The sequence below is a fragment of the Tyto alba genome, unplaced genomic scaffold, assembly GCF_018691265.1.
Source record: "Tyto alba isolate M040663 unplaced genomic scaffold, T.alba_DEE_v4.0 Super-Scaffold_46, whole genome shotgun sequence".
Taxonomy (NCBI): Eukaryota; Metazoa; Chordata; class Aves; order Strigiformes; family Tytonidae; genus Tyto; species Tyto alba.
In genome coordinates, this window is record NW_024881322.1 from 7,942,989 (window position 1) to 7,969,961 (window position 26,973).

The following is a 26,973-nucleotide window of genomic DNA, read 5'->3' on the forward strand; positions in this document are numbered from 1 at the left end:
CCTGTGTAGTGCCTACAGTGGGTTTTCAAATAAATTCTTCTCGCTTCCCTGCTGTAACATTTTCATTAAAACAAAGGCTTTGGGGGAGAATGCAACCCTTTGGACTTGTATATGCCAGATGTTTGCTCGTTGCCTCTTATACAGCAAAAGAAGTTGCGTAAGCAGAGCGATAGGCGTTTCCATTATAAGCCCTCACGCTGGCCGATTGAAACTCCTGAAAAAATGACTCTGATCATGAGGTTCTTCAGGGCTGTCTGAAGCCAGCAGTGAAATGTCCTTGTGTGTCCTAAAGGCGTTTCCAGGCTTTCAACCTCTAAATATTAACTTGAAACACTGTAATTGAGTTACTGGTGCCATTTTCAGGCAGCAGTGTCTGAAAGTGAGGTGGGTTTTTTTTTAAACCTGATTTAACTGTACTTAATGCTCTGCTAAATTTCATTTGACAGTCATCCTTTGGATTCAGAGCAAACATACTTAGATCTTTCTTACAGATCCATATAAACAGTTTGTCATAATACTGTCACGTGTTTAAAAATCACTGGGCTTTTTATTTTGATTAGGTAGCTGTGTGAGGGTATACAGACACTGGAGGTAATTGAGTATTACTGAAGAATAAGATCATCAGTGATGGCTGAAAAACTTGTTTATTTGGCAGAAAGCTTTTTTTTTTCTTTTGTCACCTAAACAGTATTTGTCTTTCTCTAAGCTGAACTTGTGATCTTTTTGCCTGCAGAGGAGAAAAGGTGAGTTGTATGAGTAGCCTTTGTATGACTGGTAGTACCTAGTTGTTCTTATTGAGTTTTTTTTTGGTTTTTTTTTTTTAGTAAAAGCACTATTCTAGGTACAGGCTAGTAAAGAAGTCCGTCATTTAAAGTTTAATCTTAGAACAAGGATGGTAGTTTTTAATATTAAGTGTAATTTTAAGAGTTTTTTATAAGCTTGAAAACAGAATTGTTTCGTGTTCTGAAAAACAAGCTTTTTTCCTGTTACTGCACGAAGTTGTGGGTAATACCTGTAGACTTCCCACCAGGCATTTTAAAGATACAGGGACATAACTTGGTTAATGAGTCAAACTTACTAGGTTGGCAAGGTCAAAGGAGAATGTTGTTCTGAGAAATCCAGGCTAGACTTCAGGTTGGGGATTTAGTGATAAGAGTGTTTTGGTTGGATTTTTTTTACTGACTTCTCGTTATCACTATGAAAAGGTCAGGTTCTGCAACTGTACCTCTTCTGGGTGCTCCAGAGGCCCTATACGGAGCTTCACTGTAGTGCTCTGCAGGGTCCCATTCTCTACATCCAGTCACAGGTTCTAGCTCTGAATGCAAACCTCTCTTGCATTTCTCATGTTATCAAATTAGTGACTCAAACCCTTTGTGCTTTCACCAGTGTCATCAGTCATGTTCAGGTGATACTGGTAAAAATGCTGATATCTGGCATCTATGCTGCTGTTGGAAGTAGTTAAGTTACACTAGCAGTTACTGGGGAAAACTTAACCTGAAAACTGCTATCCATAGTTGTCATCTATGTCACTGCTATACTTATTTAACTTTCTCACATAGCCTCAGGAATAAACTGCAAGATTTAAACAGCTGTTGCAGGTAGCAAGCTAGTGGATGGTGTCCAGTTAATCAATAGAAACTGATTGGTAAAACTACCTGCAGAATGGAGAGAATCCTGACTGTTGTTTTGGCTCACTTAAAGTTACTTTTTTTCCTTTGTGCTTGGCTGAAGACTGATCTTGCCGATAGCCTTCTCGGTATCCTGTGGGTCTCTGGCACTAGCTGTGTTTCAAAATTAACTCCTCCTGCCCACAGCTATGCCTACACGCTTTGTGGAAGTACTTGTCAGTTGTTAGTAGCTATTGCACTTGGACATGGTGTCTTCCACCTGTGTGTGTTAGGGGAGAGGTCTAAAAGTGCACCTTGTCTTTGGGCTTGGTTTTTTTTTTTTTTGCTTGTTTTCTAAACAGAGTTTTCAGAGTTTGGAGAATACTTCTAGAAAGAACAGCTACACATACTTTTTTTTCCTGTTTAATCTAAATGGCTGTCATGGTGAAGCTCAGGGATGTTGGTTGAGGAGAGCATTCATTTAGGCAGTAAATTACTTGTCATCTTAAGTGAAACTTAACTGGAAATAGTCATTATAAAGATATGCCTTTAACACATGCCTTTTTTTTTTTTTTTAAATGGTATTTCCATTAGTGTTTTTTTTTAATCCTGGGATTATATACTCCCCTTCTTTTCCCTGCAACAACTTCTGCTCCATGGGAGATGTTCCAGTTCCTTGAGCTGTTTCTGCTACTTATTGTAGATGTATAATTAGCACACCTGCTCACCTAGAAAATCTGGAATCTCTGGAGTGTTGAAACCATCAGTGTGTTAGCGCTGTTACTTAACACACTGTTGGGACAGTGCATATACTAACATCTTTCCTATAGCTCACTGCAGACCACTTTGGTATCTTGAGTACAGCAAATGCATTGCTGTGTGGTACAGGATGTGCTTTTGGCTCACTTTATTACAGTATTTAGAGGCTGACATAAAAGAGTTTCCTGCATTAGAGCAATGTTAAGTATTTATGGTGAAATAATCAATTACTGAAGTAAGGGTTTGGCTGTTGAGGCCTGGAAGGCTTAAGTGATATTGAGTGAAGTACTATCTTTAGTTGCCATTAGAGCATGATGAGTCCTCTTTCATGCTGTATCTGAACACAGAAATATTACTGTCTGTAAGATCAACCTAATTAAAGTGTGGGATGCAACTCTGCATCATTTTCATGATATATAAGACTGCTTTATAATACAACTAATGAAGTGAAGCTTCACAACAAATATACAAATAAAAAAAACCTGTCTCAACTGTAAATGAAATAGACTTTACACTTGGTGTAAGCAAGCAGTGGTTTATGTTTTTTTCCTTCTATTTGTCTATTATGCTGAGAATCAACACTTTTTTTCCTCAACTTTGAATGATAGGAATGAACTCTGAGTGAGTTGCTTTATATCTTGGCAGCAAGCCATACAGTTGGTTGGGGAAGATTTTCAAAATGAGATCCAAGTCGCCTTCAGTAATATTTGAAACATGAATTTGGTGGTGGCAGTTCTTCAATACCTTTAATTTTCTTAAGCATCATGGGTTATACTATCAATGTCAAATATTTCCATTTATCTCTCCCTTTATTCTTTAGCAACACTGAGAAATAGTCCATGATAATGGTGGTCAGGGTGTTTTTTGTATTTTAAAAAAAAGTAAATGGGAACAACTCAAATTTTGTGAAGATTTTATGTGCTATTAAGATGTAATAGAAGCAAGATACTGCTATTAAGAAGGAGTTCTTGGCATTTTGGATGGTTATAGGCAGTAGTGACAACGTAGCCAAGGAGAAGGCAGACTCCGATGTCAAATACGTAGTTTATACAAAAGCAAATATAAACTGGTGTATGAAAACCAGTTTCAGAAGTAACTACAGACATTATGGGCTTCTTGAAAATACTGGTTTCTTTATTATTATTTTTGATATAATACTAGCACTTGGCCTTTCATCTGTTCCTTATTTCATTAAAGAATGTAGTGAATCTGTCTGCAGATTCCAGATCATTGTGAATGATCCTGCTTCCAGCATTTAATATCTCCTTCTCAGATCATGTAATATAAGTATGTGTGTGATCTTTCTAAGCTTCTGATAGACATACAGACTTGGTTCTGAGTAGTGTCTGGAAAAACACCATTCTTGCATGCATTGTTCATCAGCTTCCTTCCTGAGAGAGAAGTGAGAGACAGTCATCTTAGTTATATCAATCTTACAATTGAAAAGGTCATCTAAATGAGAATGAGACTATTAGACTAGTTCCAGTAATTTGTAAGTTTGTAAATTGGCGTTTGGACTGAAAATTCTTTGAGCCTTGGCCTCTTCCTCAACTGTATTTACTTTAGAAAACTTTCAACTATTTACGCAAATGAAGCAAGGACTACATGAATCATCCTTCCATCAAAAACTTTGAAGAACACTAATTCTCCCACTTCCGAAGAAAGAATTTCACTTTGCAGGGTATTAGGTTTTTCAGCTTGTGTTGTGCAGTTGTATTTTTTAAGGCGGATTTTAATGGTGATCCCAAAGAGAAGTACTTGTTTAAGTTCTCTCAACTTTGCAGACTGGCAACTTGATTTCCTCCTGCCCGCAGACCCCCAAAACAAAAACACCCAAAGCTCCAAATCAGTCAGTGACAAAACTGTTCTAGTGTGCTGCAAGCTGCTGAAGCCTGGAGCTGGTTTGGTCCTTTGAACCTAAGGCAGGGATCGCTTGTCTTGCACTCTCCATGACGCTTTTCTCACCAAATCACCAATTCGAGAATACTGCTAGAAGGAGGATTTTGATTGCAAAGTTGTTTTTTGTGTGTGTGTGAGGGTAAAACATGGTTTAAGCAAAGTTAGAAATGTACAGGCATTATGTGAGAGGAGCTAAAGATGATAAACTGATAAAAGGGCAGTGACAGAAGACAAAATATGGGCTAGGATTTGAGAGGAGAAATGCTGAGGCCTGGTCTAGTGAAGCAGGGTGTATGACACATACTGAGAGACCAGGCGTAATTTGTACTGGCAGCCTTAATTCTCTCATTTTTCCTAACTTGTGGATGATGAGGGTAAAAGACTTCATGTTCCTTAGGGAGAAAATATTATTCTTGAGTGCAGTAAGTAGGAGATTTGTTTATATGACAAATGTTCTACACCTGTAGGCTTTTTCATAGCCAAAGCCTGTTTTCAAACAAATAACATGTGAGTGAATCTCAATGCTGAGACTATAGTACTGTCATAGCCATGTTGCACTTTATATTGCAAAGAGCAGCTTTGAAAAATACTGAACATGGATGGAAATGCTCAGTTGTGCTTTGTACAGTCAGTGTAGGTGTCTTGTCTATGTTGTGTTCTTTATACAGAGTATTCAAAAACCTGAAACTATCGTTCCCACTAATTTGGACACTATTTTACAATCTGCTATGGTTTTTTTCAATTTATTTTGCTTAAGATAGTGGGATGAGTAAGAGTGCACGAGCATCTGTGTTAAAGGCATAATGGGTCCGATATTAAATTTTGCAGTGTCTTTTCCCCGTTTTTTTTTGGCTGGAGTCTTGTGTGTCAACTGGCCTCCCAGAAAAAGCTGACTCTTCAGTTAAACCAACAGAAGTTAAGTAGCTGCAGCTTTCTCTTGTGGAAAAAATTCCTACTACTGTCTTCTGCCAACTAGCAATAGGTTTCTGACTGCACCTTGAATAGTGTATTCTGATTTATTTTAAAATTCTTTAACAAATTGAGGGTTTATAAATGTCCTTAAGCTTGTCTTGCCTGTCGTATCTGTGTAAGCTTCTTTGCTCTTCCCTGTGAAAACAGCTCCCATGATTGCTGTGAAACCTTCTTAGAGCCAGGGGTGCACATGTGCACTTCATCAAAAACAGAAGCAATGAGAACAAAGTAGGGGGTTTCAGGCTTCAGCGTGCAACAAACTACACATTTGTATTTCTTGCTCTGATGTATTTAGTTTCAGAGATGAAGCATTTTATATGTGTACGTGAAAGTTTAAGGCTCATTTACAAAGGGAATACTGCTGATGTGTTTCCCATTTTAGGACCAATAGAGTAATTCATCTTTAAAGAAGTTAAATTACCTGGTGAACTGTTAACTATTGATTGCTTTACAGTTTGTTCTGTTACGTTGTTGTGGTTTGGGGTTTTTCATTTTTTCAGTTTATTTAAGCACTTGGTCTCCTCTAACTTTCTTCTAATTTCTCAGAGAGGTTGTAGAATCACCATCCTTGGGGAGATTTAAAACACAGCCTAAAAAGTAGGCTTTAATTTTGAAGTTGAATAAACTTTTAAGTTGGCCCTGCTTTTAGTGGGTGGAAGGTGGGGTGTTAAGAGATATAGAAGGCCTCTTTCAAAGAGTTCTTCTGTTCGAAGTTAGGATTTTGATTCAGCTTTCTGAAGGTTTTTAAAAAAAATACAAAAGATGTGAAGAAATACAAGATCTGTTTAGGGAGAAGGAGCCCAAAAACATCTATCCTGTAGAATAAATTTCCAGAACAAGATGTTTAAAACACTGACCACTGGTCTTATCAGGCCTTAAACTAAGAAAAATCATTATGAGAGTTAAGGACACTAGTTCAAGAGAGTGTGAGCTTTTTGTTTTAGTGTTCCTTGCAAGTATCTCAACATACTTTTTAAGGAATATTTTTGAAAACTATGCTTAATTTTGTCCAGTATCGTACTGCATACAGTTTTTCTGAAGGGAAAGATAGCTCTGAAGTCCAAACAGGATGTCAGTGTGTGATTTGTCTGGTGTGTCTGATGGGGAGGATACAGGTTACCACATGCATGGCATGTAGACCTGGCTAACAAATTTGGAAAAAGGTAATGTTGAGACACCTGCTTCAATAAACTAGTGTGCCACTGCAACTTTTCTGTTTTTTCTGTGTTGTTTCCAGTGGATGCTTATGAAACAGGTGTTTTTATCACTGGACATTACTTTTGTGTTTATTAGACTTGCATCAGGGATGTGGTACTTTAGTTTCTGAAATATTTAAAAAGTGTTTGGTTAAAAAAAACCTTCTGATTTTGAAGTTTGGTTTTGGCTTATCAGACTTCTAAGTGACATAGTTCAAGCTTACATGAATTAAAGGGGACCACTGTGTACACAAACTCATTTTCATGTTTAACTTCCAGTAATAAACAAGAATTAAGATTATTAAACAAGCTGTGGATTCTGCAATAACTGATTAACTTGACTTGATTTTGTTTGCACTGTCAACATCAGTGGGTGTTGGAAAGTAATCTAGTGAGAATTTTGGGGTTTTGCAGCTGAAATGAGGTTTAAAATTGGTTGTTCTGTCTTCAGGTAGTGGAGAATAAACAAACACAAAGTAAGCGTTGCTAAACAAATTCCTTTTTCCCTATCCATTCTCTTCAAGGCATATAACACCAGAGAAGTTCTATGTGGAAGCTTGTGATGATGGAGCAGATGACGTGCTCGCTATTGATAGAGTCTCCACAGAAGTGACTCTTACAGGTACTCTCCTCACCAGTATTTCTCAATATAGGCTTCTTTGTCCTTTTTGTCTCTTTTGCTCTTGGTGCCTCACAGAAGATCTTCAGAACCTTAAATTGATACTAGGATAATTGTTTTTATCTTTAGTTGCTGTTTTAAAATAGTGCTTTGTATTTTGAAGATCTTCAGAACCTTAAATTGATACTAGGATAATTGTTTTTATCTTTAGTTGCTGTTTTAAAATAGTGCTTTGTATTTTGAAGATCTTCAGAACCTTAAATTGATACTAGGATAATTGTTTTTATCTTTAGTTGCTGTTTTAAAATAGTGCTTTGTATTCCGTCCTGCAAAGAACTTGGTTTGAAACGCTTTTTTGCTGTAGGTAACCAGGGTGATAGTGATGCTTCTTTTTGGTAAGACTGCCCATCACAACAGTAAAAACTGACTCATCCAAGCTAGTTGGTATTGGTTCTACAAATCTAAGATCAAACATGAGAAGGGTTGAACACTGGGATCCTGCAGCTTTTGCTGAATTGTCCCAGTGCTTTTATTTAATACTGAAACCTGAGTGTTCATAAAGCCTCTAGAAACAACAACAGTAAAAACACCTCACTGTAGATTTAGTTCTGTGTTGCAAGTCTGGATTTGAATGTCAGTGCAAGTAGTCTTAAGCATGCTGATGAAGATGTCTTTAATTTTTTTTTTTTTAAGAATGTGAAACTAATACATAAAACCAATCAAAGAACTTGCATTAAATGACAACATGACATGAAGGCAATGGGTGACTTCCCTTTTGATACTTGAGGAGTTTGTACCTCATTATTACTAATCTCTAAACAGACATAAATGCTACAGTAATATTAATATAAAAACAGTCATTCTCTTATTAGGCCTCTTGTATACTTCATGAAAGAGCAGCGTGCCAATCCCACTGATACTTTTGGTGTATTTCTCCTTCAAAACTGTAAAGATGTCTGTCCTGACTCTTATTAGTCTACATCTGTTCTCATTATTGGTGTTTTACCAGATGAACCTGAAAGGTGTTTAAAGCAAAGGAAAATGCCAGAGCTACCTTTCTCTGTTCTCCAAGCTCTGGGAAAATGCCTGACTCTGGTGTGGGTGTGTTGTTTTTCTTTCCAACCTCTCTACTATCCCTTCTGTTATTCTAGAAAAGTGGATAGATGGAAGTTTAACATGCTAAGACTTGTAATTGATGTTTAGATACCTTTTGGATCTCTTGGTATGTTGTTTGGATTACTGTATCCCTTGCCGTATCTACGCTGTCGTTGGTAGTTCTGCAGAGATAGACCAAAAAGTGAACTAAGCCTTCTGAAATGGAAGTAGATGGAGGCTTAGAAGATGCAGTGAAAAGTGGGAGGAACAAGCATTTACAGTTTGTCTTTGATGGCTTCAAAACAAAAAGCTTTTGGAAGGTGGCAGGACAATATATTATTGAGGAGTCTACTTGCTGTACTATCACGTGAATGAGCTTGAATTAAATTCAGTTGAATTACTATTTTGGTTAAGTATGATAAACTGGGTTAGGATGCTTCTGCATCCTTTCCCCCTGCCCCCCATCAGGCTTTGAAATTCTGATACATTGTTTCTCATACTTAACACTAGAAAAACTTAAGATTTGACCAAGAAGCTTTGACAAACCTAGTTTAATAGTTTTTCAGTATAGTCATGAAAGAAGCAGTCTGAAATTCTGATGTTTGTCTTCTCCTTTTCAGTTAAGAAAGATGTTCCCCCTTCAGCTGTTACAAGGCCTATATACGGTATTTTGGGAACAATCCGCTTGGTGGCAGGTAAGGAAAACAGAACTGTGCTCTGTAAAGATACTTTGGGAAAATGTATTGCTAAAAAAGCTTTAAAGACAAAAGTAGTATTTGCAAATATGTGAGGTTATACTTTCATCAGTATGGTGGGCTTTCCTTGTGGATGCTAGAGGATGGAGGTACCCAAGTATCATTCATGAACGTTCATGTACCTCTTAAACCTGTAGCTGCTCTAAAGGTAGGGTTAACTGACAGCATGTTGGCTTTTAAGGAATGCATTTCAAATGCATGCAAAGAACTTCATCTGCTTACTCTTCATAACTCTTAATTTTAGCTGCCGGATTTAGTGCGACAATCAAATACCGGGTTGTGAAGTTTGCCTTGAAATCAATAATGTTGGTACACAGATAACTGGAGAGTGACAGGGTGATAGACTAGTAAATTCAGCTATTTGAGTAATGATGTGTTCCAGCTATTCTAAAAATACAAAGAAAATTCAACTTTGAAAGAAAAAGGACAAACTGAAACAATTCTAAATTTTAGGGAGTTGTAGAATAAGGTAAGAATAAGCTGTCTGCTTTTTCTAAGTACCTCAGTGGTGTTCAGGACTAAACAGTCACTGCCACAAATAAACCTGATGTGTAAAGTCTGAGCTTCCAGGAAAGTAAGCATTGCTATTCAAAAGATCTTTTATTGGTAGACTTTATTAGAGGTTGAGACTAAAGTAGTCTGCAAAATGATGCAATAAGGAGCATGCATACTGAATAAAAGCCTCCATACATAGAAGGGATTTAAGTTCACTCATTGCAGTATTCTCAACTGAAGTAAAGTATCATTGTGCTAAATGCAATAACTTCTGACAGGATCATAAACTACTGAACTTTATGTGCTCATATTCTAAAGAATTGTAGATCTTGCAGAGTAAGAGCAATGTAATGGACTCCTGTGTCTTAGGTGCTTGACAAGCCCCAACTGTTTTAAAACTGAACTGCCCCAAAGGGGAATTTCCACAGTTTACAGGATCGGTAATGACTTTAATCTGACTAAATATTATATAAAATATAGAAGTGTGTAACTTCTTTTAATAGCCTATTTTTTTTTTTGTTCCACCCCCCAAAGCTTTGCACTGATTGTTAGTATACAGCTGTCAAACTAAATATGGTGTCAGTAAAGTAAATGTGTAGCTAAGTGTTGTTAGACAGTTCACTGTTATCTGTTAACTGTAAAACTGGTTCCATATCTAGCAATGCAGTGTCTTTAACAAGTATAAACATTCTTTGCCTATTACAGTATTAAGGGAGAAAATTGTTGAAGTAGTATCTGAAGCTCTGAAATCTCAGACAGAAGGTTGCATATCTAAATAAGAAAAGACAACACTGAAAATTCATGTCAGATTAAATGTGTCTATTTGTGCAGCATCTTTGTGGCATAGTTGTGGATGTAATGTGCTGTTTTTATAAAGTATCTGCATACTTCTGACATACCAATCAAAAGCAGTACTTATAACTTGAGATGAAAACATGCTACAGCATTCTTAAGTGCTTGAATATTCCACCCAAGCAAAAGGTGTAAGACTAGAGCTGCAGTGGGGGTGGTACCTGCTCTCTGACTAACTATATAGTTACCTGATACAGTAATTCATCTGTCCATAAAACTTGATGTGTATCTAGGTATATTAGTAAATACAGATAATGAGTAAGCTTACTGCACACAACATGAAGTGTTTCTGCTTTGGCATATATACTTCTGAATGCTTTAGTAGAAAAGTGTATTAGATTTGTGGTTCTGTGCTTCTGCATGGCCTCCTCGTTATTTTGCACCATTGAAATTGTAGGTAAGCATTTAATGGTTATAAGATGTAGATGATGAGACATTATTAAATTGGATATTGATGGATAAAAAAGTAAGTTTTTTCTCCAAAAACAAGATGGCACTGAAATACGATAGGCTTAGAAATAAGGCTATGTTGTGTTTACTAACAAGTGTAAATTAATTGCTTTGAGTGAACTGTCGTGATTGTGGTTTTTTGCTTTGTTACTTATGCAACCAGCAAAATGGCAAACTTCCCATCTTAAATTATTCAGAGAAACTCCCTTCTCTTTGCTCCATTTTGAATCTGTTAAGATAAACTGTTTTTTTCATTGCAGTTAATAGTTTTTTTGGGTTCTTAAGCATGCTTCCTTTTGTGTATTTTGGACTTGCTCTGTGCTTTCCGAAGCACATTCAAGATAACTGGCCTCTTTCTGCATTTGCAAGCCTAAAGATTTTCAGACCGTCTCTGGTCTGAAGTAAAAGTAGCTGACACTTTTCTTATCTTGTCCATTTTTTTTTTAATTCCTTAAACTTAATGGAGTAGCTCAAGATCTGTGAGCATAGAGAAGTGGAGTGGCTTAGCAAGTGCATTTGGCTTCTGTTTCAGCCCCTTACTGTTATAAGTCCTAGGTGTAACTTGCAGAAACCTCACTTTCCTATTGGTTTCAGTTTTCTGATACATTTATAGGTTGCTTTTCGTAATATGTGCACCTATTTTTATTTTTAAGCTCTACTCTTTCTGATTTACAGGCACTTATCTTATTGTAATAACAAAAAAGAAAAAAGTAGGTGAGATTTTCAGTCATGCAATCTGGAAAGCAACAGACTTTGACATCCTCTCCTACAAGAAGACCATGCTGCATTTAACTGATATTCAGGTAGATGGATTGATTATGGGTGTGGGGGGAGAATGTTATGTTATGTTAATGTCCATTACACAGGACCTAATTGATGAAAGAATTAAAAAAATTTTTTAAGCTGTTTGAATTATACTTTTTTTTCTCTGATTTGTTCAGGCTACTATAATTGATGTAGTATTTGGCTATAGATGTATGTAAAGGTATGTCATTCGAGATAACAAACCTGCACTGTGCAACTTAGAATATCATCGTTGGAGTTTGATCTGCATATTTTGCATTTTTCCCTATTTTAAGATGGTACATTCTTCTTAATGCTGCTCTTGTTAAGTCTTTCTCACAGCTTTACTATTCTGATAGCCCCTACAATAAGATGCCCTGCAGTCATCTAATTACCCGTCTTGCGTTATTTATGCAGTTGTGCAATTGCATAATTACCCAGCAGGGAAGAATTATTTTTTTTTTGAGGGAGGAAAAGGATGAAGATTTTTTTTAAAAGGTGTGTTGTGGATTGATAGAGAGTAGATAATGGAGCTGAAAGGGAATCTGATGGTCTTTCAGGAAAGGAATGAGGTTAATCAAAACTTGAACCATAACACCGATTAGTTATTGGGTTAATCTTGACAGTGAGTTACATCCTTTCTTTTGCATTGACATCTTGTCTTGTTTTTTTGATTGAATGGTTTTCAGGGAAACTAATGGCTTCCTTCTTGCTTGGAAGTCACTAATACTAGTTTAATATCAGTAGCTGTTTACCTCATAGAAATACCGTTCTCTGCTCTTCACTGTTCTTGCAGAATTTGGTTGCCAGTGTGCTAGCTGTAATTTATCAGTGGACTGGTATCAAAATTGTAATCTCATGGTTTTCTTCTTGTATGTTAATCTCTGGATGATGTCATGTGTTGCTATAGCACTAGCAAAATTCATTTTATCACTTAAAAGTAGTGGTAGCTTATAAGAATAAGGTATTTCAGTGGTAATAAATGAGAGCTTCTCTGTCCTCTTCTCATCTCAACAGTTGCAGGACAATAAAGTATTTTTATCGATGCTTAATCATGTCTTGAGCGTGGATGGATTTTACTTCTCAACAACATATGACTTAACACACACTCTGCAACGGCTAGCCAACACGAGCCCAGAGTTTCAGGAAATGAGCCTCCTAGAGAGGGTAAGGATTTAATTTTGGTTAGTATCTGTCTTGGACATTGTCAGTCAGTTCTGCATGGCTTAAGTTTAGTTTATGCAGCTGATGTTTAAATTATATCAAAACAAACTATCATGAATTAAAGGAAACTTTACATAAAGTTGAGGATGATGTTGCTGAAGTTTGTAGTCTCCTTACACTTGTCTTAAATCTTTTTGGTTTTTACAGTGAATTAGTATGCTAAATGGTAGCAGATACTGTTAAAGCATTTATGGGCCTCTTAAACTAAAAATAGCTTTACTATTTTAATCATTAATTTAAATGAGTGAAACAGATTTACATGTTGCTTAGATGCAAATCCTTAGAATTTAACTAGGAAAAAATAGCACTGTTTTGCTGAACTGTGTAACTAGATTGTATCTGTGATCTTGTTAATTGAGTTGTACTGGGGCAGTTCTCTGCAATAAGAAGCTGACAGGAAGAGGAAAAAGAAGCAACCAAGACAGTGTGCAAAGTTACACTGAGTCAAGTTACAGCTGAGTTTGCTTCGTAGGGTGCTTAGAATAAGGGTGGAAATTGCTGGTCTGTAGTGTTTCGGTACACAAATTTGTTCAGCACTGCAGTGTTTTATCAAAGCTGTTAGGGTTTGTGGCTGAGCATACTAGTCCACCCTTCCTTAAGTCTCATAGCTTGTGAGCAGCATGAATTTATAGAAATCTGTTCTGATGTGACGTCTGACTTGTAGATCAGGCAGTTAGAAGTACTTTCTGCAGTCTGCTTTAAATAGATTTAAAAAAAAAAATCAAAATAAATGGAAGTTTACTTCTGATTTTAATATCAGACGCTTCTAATTGCAACAGGAAGGAACTAAGCAGGAAAACTGACAGAAAACAAGTCAGTCATCTGACCTAGAATCAGGGAGGAAAAAAGAAAGTGGAATCAGTGGCACTTGACTTTGCTTTTTCTTCCAGGATAATGTGGAAGAGAACTGTGGGTTGGCCTTGGAATATTGTATTCTGTCTAAACTACACCTGTTCCTTATGTTTGAAGCATGAATTTAATATGCTGCTTTTTTCTTAAAGACAACAGAATCACACAGCCAAATGCAATTTGAGCTTGAAATTCTATTGTACTGTCAAAGTTCTGGAATCCTAAGTCTAGTAACTTACTATACTGCAGCATAAACAAGGTCTAAACAGCCTAGGCACTGAAATATTAAACCTTGGTAGTCAGTAGCACTTTTTCTTCCTTTGGCAAAGAGGTGACAGTAGAGTCACAAGTTGCTGTCTCTTAGTTACCAAAACTATCTAAGCTGGGGAAGCAGTACGCTTTTTCGAAGATTTAAAAAACAGCAAAAACCAGAACAAAACAAAACCCCATCAATTTAAAAATCAGTTTATAGTTGGGGACTATCTTACATTATCAAATGCTGTTCTGGCAGTGCTCTTGACAGGGAGAGCAGTTGCTGACATGAAAGGATTTGTTTGCCTTAAAACTGTGGCACTTCAGAAGGTTGTTTGAAAGGCAAAGTACAGTAAAAAGATGTCAGTTTCGAGTAAGTTCAGATGTTGGATGGTTAAAACAATGTTAATGTCATTTTACCCTCCTCATGTGGTTGCAGTATAATGGCTTAACAAAAGGATGGTGTCAATTTTGATCATCTCTAGTTCACCTCTACAGGAGAAGCCTGGTCTGTGGTTGATGTGTCAGTGTTTTGATTTTATGTTTGTGTGTTGGGGTTGTTTTGTTGTTGTTGTTTTGTTTGGGTTTGTTGGTTTTTTTTTAAACAGTACTGGTAGAAGGAATTAGCCACAATGCATCATGTCATCTTCATTTACTGTTTCAAGGTACTGCAAATAGGGTTTGAACAGTTTCTGGCAGATAGTTGTATTTTTGTTTTCTGTTAGACAAAGGACTTTTCCAACACTGAGCTTGAATTAACCCTCATCCTCGGTGATGTGTTGTCTGCCTGCCTCATCTTAAAGCTGAGATTTATGCTACTTCCCCAGAGCCTGCACTACGTTCTACAGCAAATGTCACTTTTGTGACTAATCTTGTAGCTTTCTGGAATGTGCTCAGAACCTGCTCAAGACACTTTTGAGGTGAATTCGGAATAGGAAATACATAAAGTTGAAGACGATTGCTTGTGCAGTGGAATAAAAATACTTTCGTCTTTTAAACTACAAGTATCGTTTAACTTTCGGTTCTCACAATTGTTAATTATTGCATATGGGACTCCTTGCCTTTTTACCTTCTGCCCATTTTAGGGGTGTTACCTTGCTACTGTTCTTAAAATTTTGGATAATTTCTTCAAGCCTTGTTTCCTTAGGGCAAACACTGGAAAGTTCTTCTCATACTGTAGCTCAGTTGCTAATGGTTTAGCGTGCTTGGATTATCAGGCAACACCCTGAAAGACCAGAGAGAACTGCTGTTCTTTTAACTCTATTTTATTTTATTTTTAGATTGCTAGTTGAGGATATTATGGTTACTGATGAAAGAAGGGTATTCCATCTCCGTGTACATCTGTTCACCTACACCTGTGTAATGCATGGATACTGTAATACTGCCTTTATGCTGAATTCAGCAGAACTGACAGTGTCTAAAAGCATGTTGGCTTTTTTTCTTACTGCAGGCAGATCCACGGTTTGTATGGAATGGACATCTTCTTAGAGAATTTGCTGCTCAACCAGAGGTAAACACTTTGATTATATTAATAGAGGAGGAATATACTTTTATGCAACAGTTTCCTGTAATTCTGTCTCTTAATTCAGACAGCCAGAATCTAGGATAACGTGGCTATTCATCTTCTAGTTTAGCATAGTGAGAGTCTTATGCTTTCAAGTGTCCGACTTTGTCAGTGTCCTCAGTAGCACATCTAGTAAAGCTGACTTTTGGAAATATCTGCATTTGAAGATACTGTGCTGAGACCATGCTCGTAGAAACCAAAGGGGAAGTTACACTGCACAGGATATGCTTCTTAAGCTTTTTGAAGTTTAGCTGCTTACTTACCTCTAGGTATAGGCAAGGTTCAGCTCATCACTTTTTACTGTCTTGCATCTTTCTCCATGAGTGCAGTTTAAATTACATTTGCGTAGTGAATAGGTCATAAAGCTGGTAGTTAAGAGTAAGACTGAGAGTTTAGATTCTTTCAGTTTTTCACATGAAGACTAGTACAGTGTAGGCTTTGAATTGATTAGTCCAGCACATACAAGTACATGGCCATGAGACACAACTGTAGCACCTCAATGGGCAGACTGATCTACGTTCTTTCCTTCTAGAGACTTCAGATGTGTGTTAAACTTCTTGAATTGTCTGCACTACAGCAACCTTTTCTCTCTATTGGTACTTGTCATTTATCAAAGTGAATGACGCACTTCTATTTCTGGCTCAGTAACCTGTGTAGATGTGCTCTTGCATTAGACAGCACTGTTCCAGAAGGCTGGATTGTGTAGTGCTTCTGGAATGTGAAGATATGAATTAGCAAAGGTCTGTTGTGCGTATTCCAGAGGCATATGACTGGGTATATGGTTTGGCTAGTGTTATGCAAACAAAGCTTGGGAAATGAGAGAGAAGCAGAGCTGGGAATGGCAGAGAAAGCCAAGTGTGGCTGGTTAGTGAAAACAGATGTAGGAGACAAAACACAGATAACTGATATGTGAAGGGAAGTGTGACCTAATATTGACTACAGGTGGCTTGCTGTAGTAACAGTTTTAGATAATGAGAGGTGGTATTTCTGACTTCCAGTATTGGAAAATTTTAAATCTTCTTGAAAGACCAAGTTATTCAGAAGTAGTAGAATGGGAAAAAACCTGGAATGAGCATTTTGAGTATTAATTTCGTAGAAGTATTCCTTACTGACACCCTGTGTTATAACTGCTATCTCTGCTTACATCCTACTGTGAAGGTACAGCAAATACCATATCAAAATGTTTTCAGAGTGTACTGCTTTATATCTGACATATTTGTAGAAAAGTAAATGTCATGTATAAGAGGACAAAGCAGCTTGGTTTTTGTCAAGGTCACTTAATTAGGATTAAACTTCAACTTTTACCCTCCTGCTAGTAAGTGTTACATATATTACTGCTTTCCTTGAACTGTTTTTTTCAGAAAAAATTACTGCACCCTAAAAGTAAATGATATCAAGTATGTAAAGCTATCAAACTCCTAGACAAAGCATAGTCACTCACCTTTTCTGGCTGCTAGTGTTTAATATTCTAACATGTGTTGTGTGTATTTCAGATCCATAGGTTTGCTACGCCAGTGATGCACGGATGTATCCTTTTTATGTTGTAAAGCTTAGTGCTGAATATGGTAGTCTAACAGCAAAATGATTCCTGATAAGGCTGCTCAGTTGACTATGTTGGCAGCTATAACATAGAACACAATGTCAGAATTAAGTTGGAAGAATTCAGATATGAACATTACGTATTGTTTGTTAGCCCACTCATGTTAACTTGCTGAAATATTCTGCTTTTAAGGCTTTACGTATTTAATTTTACAAGCATGATTTGCATAACGGTCTTTCAGTGGGTTTGAAGGTTAGGATGACTATGGCAAATGCTCTTATATCGACCATAGTACTTTTTATCTTGCTATAAAGATACCTTCACTTAGCATTTACTTTGGATATAAAATAAGGGAGAAAGTTTTGACTTGGAGTGCTTATGGATGTTCCTGTTGGTGAGTAAAAGGATAAGGAGTTCTGCTGAAGGTTCCTGGAATGCTGCTTCTAGCCAGCTGCTTTTCCTTCACCAACAATTTGGGTAACAGCCTCTTTAGCAAAACAGTCATGAGTTTATTTTTGAGAAGGGGTGTATGCTGCAAGTAAGCCTAATGCTTTCTGGAGGCAGTGTTCCTCATGTAGTGTGTGATCAAGTAAGTCCCAGGTGCTTCTGGACTGGAAGCATGAAAAAGACTGGCAAGACTGGACGGAGCAACTCATGCTGCATTCTCCTGAGTTCCTCCATTGCAAAGACCCCTCAGGTGTGTTCAAAGACCAGCTTCCAGACTGGATCGGTTATTCTGGTTGGACTGTTAGGACTGGAGATCTGCCAGCTGCTTCTTTCCTGTGACTTCATTTAATGGAAGATATTGTGGGAGTAGGTGGAGAGCCAAGGAAAGTTAGCAAAAGGGAACTGTCAAAACAACCTAATCCTTATCCTATAGGTCCGGAGTGGAAGAGTCAGGGTGGATTGCAATTAGCAGTTGGCATACTACAATTAACACCTTCTGTCCTATTTTCACTGTATAAATAATTAGCATAAGTAATCTATGCTTTGCTCTAATACTAACCAAACACCTTGGAGAACCCAGGAATTCAAAGAAACTGGATTTTTAGTGATGAAAATGCTAGGAAGAGCCCTAAGCAGAACTTGTTACAGTGCCACTAGCAGTTATTTCACTAAAATCAAAGATTCCTCTCCCATATAAACCTTAATATATTTTGTTCAACTGTCTGGACTGGGTTTCTAGTCTTGCAGTGATAAGAAATAATGGACTTACTTGGGTAATTGAGTCTGATCACCTAAAGCCTAAGCTACATTTAATATTTCTCTTGCTGCTCCAAAAAAAAAAAAACCTTCTGAAGAACAGTAAATTATGTATTTTCCCTCTTTTGTGTGCGTGGAAGTAGTCAATAGCAAGTTGCCATTTAAGATAGAATAGAGATTGCAGACAGAAAACGGGCTGACTATTGTGAAGCAGCTAAGTTTAGAGGTAGCCTTTCCTGCAGAAAACTATTGGCTGTACAAGTGTTGAATTAAGGGGTGTAGAACCTGGCAGCAGTTTTCCAGGAAAGCAGAGGAACAGGTCTTTGACAGTCTAGTTTATGAATTGTGAGAACATTTTGGATTATATAGGGCCAATTGGTATTTTTTGAATTCTTTACAAACAGCACAAATGCACACAAATCAAGATGCTTCATGTATGCAGGCAGTGTGCTTTTTAGCTTAGGTACTCGTGTGTAATGCAGCTACTTTGTCCCATTTGAATCATAAATTCAGAGTCTAGATTTCACGGGAAACTGTTCTATTTTAAAAAAGGAAATACATCTTGTTTACCAACCTTGAGACAAAGTATCTAAATTCCTCAAAAGAATGGAAGTCTGCAGTATGCTAATACTGCAGCTTGTAAAAAATACTATTTTGGTCTTTTGCTTGCTTTAAAGTTGTAGGTTTCAGTTTTTTAGAGGCAAAGATGAAAGCCTGTGAATCTACCTGGAGAAACTATTCATGATGAATGCTGTTCTCTACTAGACGTGATAGTTTACTGTAGTCCAAATAAAGGCAGTTACAAGCAGCACAGAACAAGACTCTAAAACTGAAACTAGTCGTCAGTGGCCCCTGTTCGTTGATTAGTCCCAGATTGTTTATCTGCCACTTGGTTTCCTGCTCAGGCTATGCACCCTTTCTTGGTCTTCCAGCTCGCACTGGAGACTCTGTATGTGTTCATTCTTTTTCCTGTCATGGATTTAAAAGCCAGTCTATGTTACTGCTTGTTCTGGTGTCTGTAAATGTGATGTATGTTGCATTTACAAGTGCAAGGTATAACAGCCCAAGATACTCGCTCTTCTAAAAGCCTAGGAGAAAAGTTTTGAAGTTGTATTTTTTTTTTTTGTGAAGAGCAATAGAGGCAAGGAACTATTAAGATAGCTTAATAAAATTATGGATGTGATGAATGTATTGCTGAGTAGAACTTCATAAATCAATTCATTTAACAATACATGCAGGACCATAAAGCCAGATAATCTTCTTTAAAATCTTGTCTTCTCAATTATAGCAGTTTTAATGTGTGTTCATCAGTGGCATCGCCTATAGCCTGTCTTTTTGTGATACACACGCTAATCCTAATATTAAAATTAGTCTCTCTCAAGTTTAATGTTCAACTGTTATTGATGTGAGAAATGTTTACAAATTTCTTTGAACGTGGTCACTTGGTTCCTTGATGTTTCCTACCTCTTGATGTATGAAAATATCCTAATGAAATTCTGGGGGTTTTTCTTAGCGTTATTCATTAGTTATCACTATGCACTCCTGTTCTATTAATGGCAAGTGTTTTGACTGGCTGCTTGTTTCCAGAAGAAGCTGTTTCAGGGCTGGTGTACGCTACTATGTAAGAGGTAAAATAGCAAATTGATCTATTTTAAAAATAATGCAAATTATATCTGTGCATGTGACTTCATAGTAATTGCTGTATAATGACTTGCACAAAAGAATGCTTACAGCAGCCTGTCCCAAGAGGTCCTTGCTCCGAAGAAAGTACTAGGAACTTGTATGATGAACTGAAGCATGTTCTGGTGTTTATTAAAACTGACTCTTCTTTATTTCTCCTAGACATAATGAAGCTTTGTAGAGGTTTTTAACACTTTACACATTTGCATTTAACTCTAGTTAAACCAGTAATAGCCCTTTTGGCCTAGCAGTAAATTCAACTAAGAGCATTGTCCCTGCTGGCAGGGGAGCCCTGAATAGTGGTGGTCTCTAATAGTTTCAAGTTAAAGTGAATAAGGAAATGGATTTAAATTACTTTCTCAGTCCTAACATACATGCTTTTGAAGAAACTGGATAGTTTCTACAGTACCATTGCTGTTGAACTGTGAATATTACAGTGTCAAAGCACTCTTATTTTGTATTAAACTACTTAATTTCTAGGACTAGAAATACCAAATGTGTTAAGCACAACTGTGCTGCTTCAAGTTAAATTTGGTACAGCTCATGTTAAACTTTTGCCAAAGGTGTGTTTACCAACTGTAGGTGTCTCTGGTATTTTCATACTTTGGGAGCCATTAGAAGGGAAGGGCAGGAACCCTTTTGCTGATATGCTGTCACTGTTCTGCAGCACATCTGAGCTGGTTAACGAGATCTTTTTCTCACATAGGTATTGATTCAGAAGGACATGCTGCTAACTTTGTTGAAACAGAACAAATTGTGCATTACAAGGGGAGCAAGGCATCGTTCGTTCAGGTAAGCCAATGTAAGGAACTGCTTGCTGGCATAAGATGTATAGATAGATAGATCTGCCTATGTTTCTAAATATAGATTGTATACAAGATGTGCATGCACAAAAATAAACAAACTAAACCAGTCTGCTTTATTTTTAAATGACAAATGAGTTTGTAAGCTTTGTTGTTTAGAACTATTTTCATTCTTTTGCAGACCCGTGGATCGATTCCTTTTTTCTGGTCTCAAAGACCAAACCTCAAGTATAAACCAAAGCCACAGATCAGCAAGTCAGTAAATCATGTATGTGAGTGTTTGTTTTGTCTTGGGGCTTTAATGTATTTCTGGGGTTTGCACGATAGGGTAACAAACTAATCAGAAGAATAAAAATCTGCAATACTGGATTGAGCTTTATTTTAAAAAAGTAGTAGCAGGAAGCCTTGTGCTCCTCCTTAAGGTGAGCCTGAAACAAATCCAGACATAAATGGGAGTAGTTTCTCTTTGATTCCTGTTTGCAGCAGTTCCAGTAGCTGCACAGTACTCTGGCATGTTTAATAAGGAGAGCTGAATGGGGGGGGATGAAGGTAGAAGTGTTTGATGTTCTCTATTATGATAAATAGTTTTTCTTAGTTGTAAAACTACCTATGCAGTATCATCAAAAAGATGATTATGGAGATTTCTTGTAAATCACAGATCTTAACAGTAGCATACATCTGTCAACATATTTCCTTTCTTTTCTAGATGGATGGCTTCCAAAGACATTTTGACTCGCAAATAATTAGCTATGGAAAGCAAATGATTGTCAACTTGGTATGCTTTCACTTGTTCTTCCTGCAAAAGCTGTTGTTCTTTTAAGCAGGCTTTTGAATAATACTGTCACTCTTGTTTAACGTTTGTTTTTCTTTTCTTTTTCCCAGGTTAACCAAAAAGGTTCAGAGAAGCCTCTTGAGCAAACATTTGCGAAAATGGTAAACAGCATGGCAAATGGAATGGTCAGGTACATGTGAAGTGAAATGATACATCCTGTGTTAAAAGGGAGCCATTGCCTCTGAGACTCATGAAGTGATCAGTTGGGGGCCTTTACCAACTGTCTGACTTGTTTGAGTTTTATTTCTATGAAGTAACTTGCGTATAACCAATGCCCCTACCTTAGAGTTCATATTCTAAGTAGGAGTGAGACTGAAGCAAATATGGGACAAGGAGAGGTGACGGAGTAAAGGAGGAAGCTCAGAGGCAATGGTAATGCCAGTATTGGAAAAATAGTGTGTTATGAGAACTGTAGAGATCTGCTGTATTATAGGAAAGAGAAATCATGCCCTGTAGAACTAGCTTCTGGCCAGAGTGCTTTGTTATGTTACTAACTCAGTAATGGGGTGCTGAGTGTGAGCAAAACAGTATTGAGATAAAGGAGGAAACGGTACGGGGGATGTAATTTAAATGTCTGGAACTCAGTGTAACAGTGGGCCAAGAGTGGAGAATGCACTTCAACTGCAGGACAAATTCTATCTCTTTGCAGTCTTGAGTGCAGTACACAATTTCACAACCTGCCTGTGCTTGCTTTCATGATCTTCTAGAGGGTTTTGACTTTAGCATCCAACTCCCACAGATCCTTCCCTCCACCTTTTCCTTGAAATTGCTGTATAGTATTCTTGTCATTCACGTACGTCAAAGGACAAAATCCTACTTGTAAGCAAAAAAGCATCCTTTTTTAATACGGATGCACTTCTGTCTAAGCATAAGTAAGGAATTGCAGAGTATAATCAAGATGCCTGTGTAAGTCTTGACATACTTTGAATTTTTTCCAAGCTTTTCTGCTTGTATGGTGCTCTGCTGCTGCCTTCACCAGGGTAGTTACAGATGTCTGTCTCACTTCTGTGTGCTGCTTTTACTACCCTCAGGGGCATGTTTGTGTGTTATTGGTGTGGATTTTTCTTTTGTTTTTATTAAAAAAGACCACTTCTTCTAAGGTGATCTCTTTCCTCACTTGTCACACCTAGGCTGGTATTGATACCTTAGCTGTACAAAGCTTGTGAAATTCTGTGCATCTTTGCTGTGAAGTCATCTGGTGAAAACCAAGATGTAAAATTCTGTCAGGGTGTGTTTTAGTGGTGTGTTTTGTTCTGTATATGTTAAAGCAGTGTTTGTCAGCCCCATTTTCTTAATGCTGGTAAAAACCTTTTTCTTTGTTAATCAGTTTTGATGACATTTACCTGCCAGACTGATTTGAATCTTCAGTGTGTGTATATATTTGCATGAAGAAAGATGGTTTAGTCTTAAACTTGGCAAATAATAAGTTTTGGATTATGAATACTTGAGGGGAGGAATGTAATGCCCTGTAATTCAAAGCAAACGTATACATGCATTCATATATATAAATGTATGTATATAATATCGAATCAAACACCACTCATGTAGAGCATTTCTTGCCAGAAACAAATTGTCTGGGTAAAATCTTGTCCAAATTAGTTGTTTAATTTTCTTATGACAAAGTAGGTTAGCTGTTTAAACAGAACCTGTCTCAGGTTTCTAGAGAGCTATCAAGGGAATTATGCTACATGCCATCAAAGAATGTTGCATTTCGACACCTGTGTGTATTTCAAAGGGAACTGAAGTTCCCAGTGGAGTTTCTTGGAAGAGAGAAGAGCAAAAGAAGCCGGGGGGGGGGCGGAAATAGAGATGGAATCAGAGGCATATCCATTCTGTACTTTCTGGAGGAAAAATACTAGTGAGAATATAGAATGGCTAACTTGGAACTGAATGTGTGCTTCCCCAGACTAGTGATATCTTGTAAAGAAATGTAAATGCTGTCACTGTGCACACTGACAGTGCAGCCTCAGGAAGGTTATAGAGCACTCGCAAAATCCACAGGTGTTTGCTGGAAGCCATCTCTAAAGAAACACAAATCCTCTGTCACTACATGATTTATAGATCAGCCCTTCCCTGTGGGGTTTTCTGAGACCTTCACTGCAGTACATACGTAATCTGAAAAGATGCTTCTCTCTGAACAGATATGTAGCATTTGACTTCCATAAAGAGTGCAGTCGGATGAGGTGGGATCGACTTCAGATTTTGATGGATCAACTAGCAGAACAGCAAGATGAGTTTAGGTAAGGCTCTGCAGTTCTTTTACTTCTATACTGTTACAATGAGACCACTTTCTCATAGTTTCTATTGTCTTGAATTAAGGCACAGTAAACCAGACCTGTAATCTTCTATAAAGAAGATGCATTCATATGCATTAGTGTTTCCATATCTCTGATATCTTGCTGATACCATGTGCAAGGTTAGAGACCTGGTGGTGGGTAAGATGCAAAGCCCTTTTTATCTTCCAATAAAATGGTTCTGAGAATCGTACCAACTCTGCATTGTAACTCAGGATCTGCCTTTGTGCCTTTGGATAAAAGGTTAGACAAAGAAATGAGCATGCATGTAACTGAAGCTAAATAAAGTCTCCTTGGGTGATATTTTTTCATCCAATAGTAATTCCATTCATTGTTCACAGCAAACTGTTCTGCTGTGTAGTGTCAAACACTCGGTGCTCCTTCCACAGGCATCTGCTCTCTTTTAAAAAGTGTTCTCTCTAATACACATTGATTGTAGCACCAAACCTTGGCACTGGCACTGATTGTTAACCCTTGCTAACATAAGTAATCCACAAAGAAACAAATGATCATTCTATTTAATTGTATAAAAGTAGACTAAATGTCCAAATCAACTTAAGTCTTTTGGTCCCACAGGTGTCTTCTAAGCACTTCTTGGTCTTTGCTACTTGTAGACATGTAGATTGTTAGGGAAACTGCTTTGTTCTGCTTTTCTGATTGCTTGCTTCCTGTTTGTAAAGTCTTGTGCCTAAAGCACAAAGTAAATCAGCTAAAACATTACAAAACTGTCAGTGGTTTATTCTATCTTAAAAAAAAAAAAAAACAAAAACAAAAAAACAAAACCCAAACAAACAAACAAAAAAAAAAAACACAAACTAGGTGAGCTGCAGACTACAACACGAGTCTCATGAATGAAATCTCTTGCCTGGAATGAAAGCTATGGGAATAGTATAAATTAGTCAGATGATAGTGAATATTATCTGCCCACCGCAAAAAAAAAAAAGGCAAGCCAAACCTAAAAAACACATGAGGAGGTGAAAGATAAATTGGCTTTGAGCGCTTCAAATAAGGAAAAAAAATGTAGGTTTCTTAGGATGAATAATACTGAATCCCATGACTTGTATACTGTCACCTGCCATTGGAGGCTTACAAAAGAACCAGGTTTCCTTGAAATGAAGAAAAAGATGCACACAAAAAGGCGCATGCGTCTCTAAAACAAGGTATGAAAATGAAGGCTCTTTCTCAAGATTAGGCTGGCTCTGCCTTGCCTTGTTTTGTGTCATCTAGGGTGACTTGCTTAAATAGGAAGAGAAGAGTCTGAGTTCTGATATGCTTAGAAAAGAGTTCTGCAACCCTGAGGAAAGTAAACAATTCTATAAAGGTAAACTACTCCTTTTTCTGCAGGTTAAATCCAGTTGTGAAAAACCTGTCACAGGAGAGCTGGCTTGCTGGGGTTGAAGGCAGGGCAGTTGGTTGGCTTGAGGAGGGAGTTGGTTTGCTTGTTTACAATTTTTGTTGGAGCAATTATAGGAGATGCAGCACTTAAACTATCTTATTAACCAGAAATGTCTCTTCTTCAACTACACTAATTACCCTAATACCAGTTCTAAGCAAAGCTTGAGGGGATAAAAGGGGGGAAAATGAAGATTTCACAGGTCTTAATGTCTCCTTTAATCATACAACACTGTAAAACACGGTTTAACAAAACTAATTCTCCAAGAATGACAAAAATGGGTCATGTTAACACAAGGTTGGGCAAAGTAAATGCATATGCTTCTAAGGATCTTGATCTTAGTATTGCATGACTCTAAGACTATAGTCTTAAAATGTTGTACAGTTAACAGTGGATCATATGCACATTCAGAGTTCATAATTACATAATGTAGTGAATCTACAGAATATGATCTGTAGATCTTTAGGCAACTGTAAGTTTCATGCTGTGGCAGAAGGACAAGTACAGTTCTGTCCCGTTCATACACCCAGTGGACAACTTGATCGGCATATTTGTTTTACCATCTCAATTACCAGAATATTTAATATGCAGTACTTAAAATGAGATGCTTCTTATCAATTACTAGACACACCTGGTTTAGTTTATTAAAAAGATTGAGGTAGCAATTAGCATATGCAGCTGCAAGAGGGAACACCTTGTTCCTCCAGATGCTCACATAATGGAGAGAAGAGTAAGTGACAGCAGCAGATTTTCAGTAGTGGCCTTAAAGATGCAACTACCTTCCTGGAAGAAGTGTGCCTGACAGCTTATACGACTTTATATGCAGTGGTGACTGGATTGGACCAGGTATATACAAATCGGGTTACTTCTGCTGTTACTCTCTGCTAATGATCTTGATACTTGTGGAGCTAGGACCCTATATTAACTGAAAAAGATCAAATGTAAGTCAGTGATTTTGCATCAGAAGCTGCTCTTCCCAGTAGCCTGTAACACAGTGTTGCTGGTTGGCTTTCTAAATGGCAAGAGTGAGTACTGACCTGAGATTACTAAATGTTCATATAGTGATGCTGTTTTTTAAATGTAGGAGGGGAAGAATTCAGGGAGGCGTCGGAGTTCAAGGACATGTCTAAGAACTCCTTGTACACTCAAGACAACTCTGTCATGGTTGCTAGAATATTTACTTCTGAAAGATGTGTGGTTTATAAGGATTGCTGTCTAAATACTTAAGTGGATTGTATGTGTTAGTTATTTTCTAGTTGATTCCGATGGTAAAACTGTGACTCAGCAGGAAGGAATATTCCGCAGTAACTGCATGGACTGCCTTGATCGGACTAATGTGATTCAGAGCTTGTTAGCACGCCGATCTCTTCAAGCCCAGCTTCAGGTAAATATTGCATTATTGTTTAACAAGCTGCAAGAGGGGAGAGGCTTTTTGTTTGGAATGGAAATGTAATTTTAACACTACGCAATAAGAAATTGCATACTCGAGTTACTGTACTACTTACTTGAAATGCACTGGCCAGATTCTAGTTTAATAAATACCACTTTTTCTGAAAGCAAATCCTAATTTTTCTAGCAAACTACTAATGAGCCTCAATATGCTTTTTGTTTTAGAGGCTAGGTGTTCTGCATGTTGGACAGAGAATTGAAGAGCAAGCAGACTTTGAGAAAATCTACAAAAATGGTAGGCTGTCTACAGAGTTCAGACAATCATTTTTTTCCAAACAGAGTACATAACTTAATCTTTCCTAATATTTTCCTATTCACAGCATGGGCTGATAATGCTAATGCTTGTGCCAAACAATATGCTGGAACTGGTGCCTTAAAGACAGATTACACGAGGCAAGTCAACTTTCT

The 26,973-nt window shown here is 37.4% G+C and overlaps 1 protein-coding gene across 1 annotated transcript in view; it reads left to right on the forward strand.

Moving 5' to 3' along the window:
* Positions 1-26,973, forward strand: part of SACM1L (SAC1 like phosphatidylinositide phosphatase) — a 32,174-nt gene that overhangs the window by 942 nt on the left and 4,259 nt on the right. The window contains exons 2-16 of the mRNA XM_042806434.1: positions 6,958-7,055; positions 8,768-8,842; positions 11,375-11,502; positions 12,500-12,649; positions 15,258-15,317; positions 16,865-16,898; positions 19,641-19,742; positions 20,501-20,586; positions 20,779-20,865; positions 21,304-21,372; positions 21,480-21,559; positions 23,571-23,669; positions 26,362-26,500; positions 26,731-26,800; positions 26,886-26,958. Coding sequence (XP_042662368.1) covers positions 6,958-7,055; positions 8,768-8,842; positions 11,375-11,502; positions 12,500-12,649; positions 15,258-15,317; positions 16,865-16,898; positions 19,641-19,742; positions 20,501-20,586; positions 20,779-20,865; positions 21,304-21,372; positions 21,480-21,559; positions 23,571-23,669; positions 26,362-26,500; positions 26,731-26,800; positions 26,886-26,958 — 1,350 coding nt within the window. The remainder of the gene's footprint in view (positions 1-6,957; positions 7,056-8,767; positions 8,843-11,374; positions 11,503-12,499; positions 12,650-15,257; positions 15,318-16,864; positions 16,899-19,640; positions 19,743-20,500; positions 20,587-20,778; positions 20,866-21,303; positions 21,373-21,479; positions 21,560-23,570; positions 23,670-26,361; positions 26,501-26,730; positions 26,801-26,885; positions 26,959-26,973) is intronic.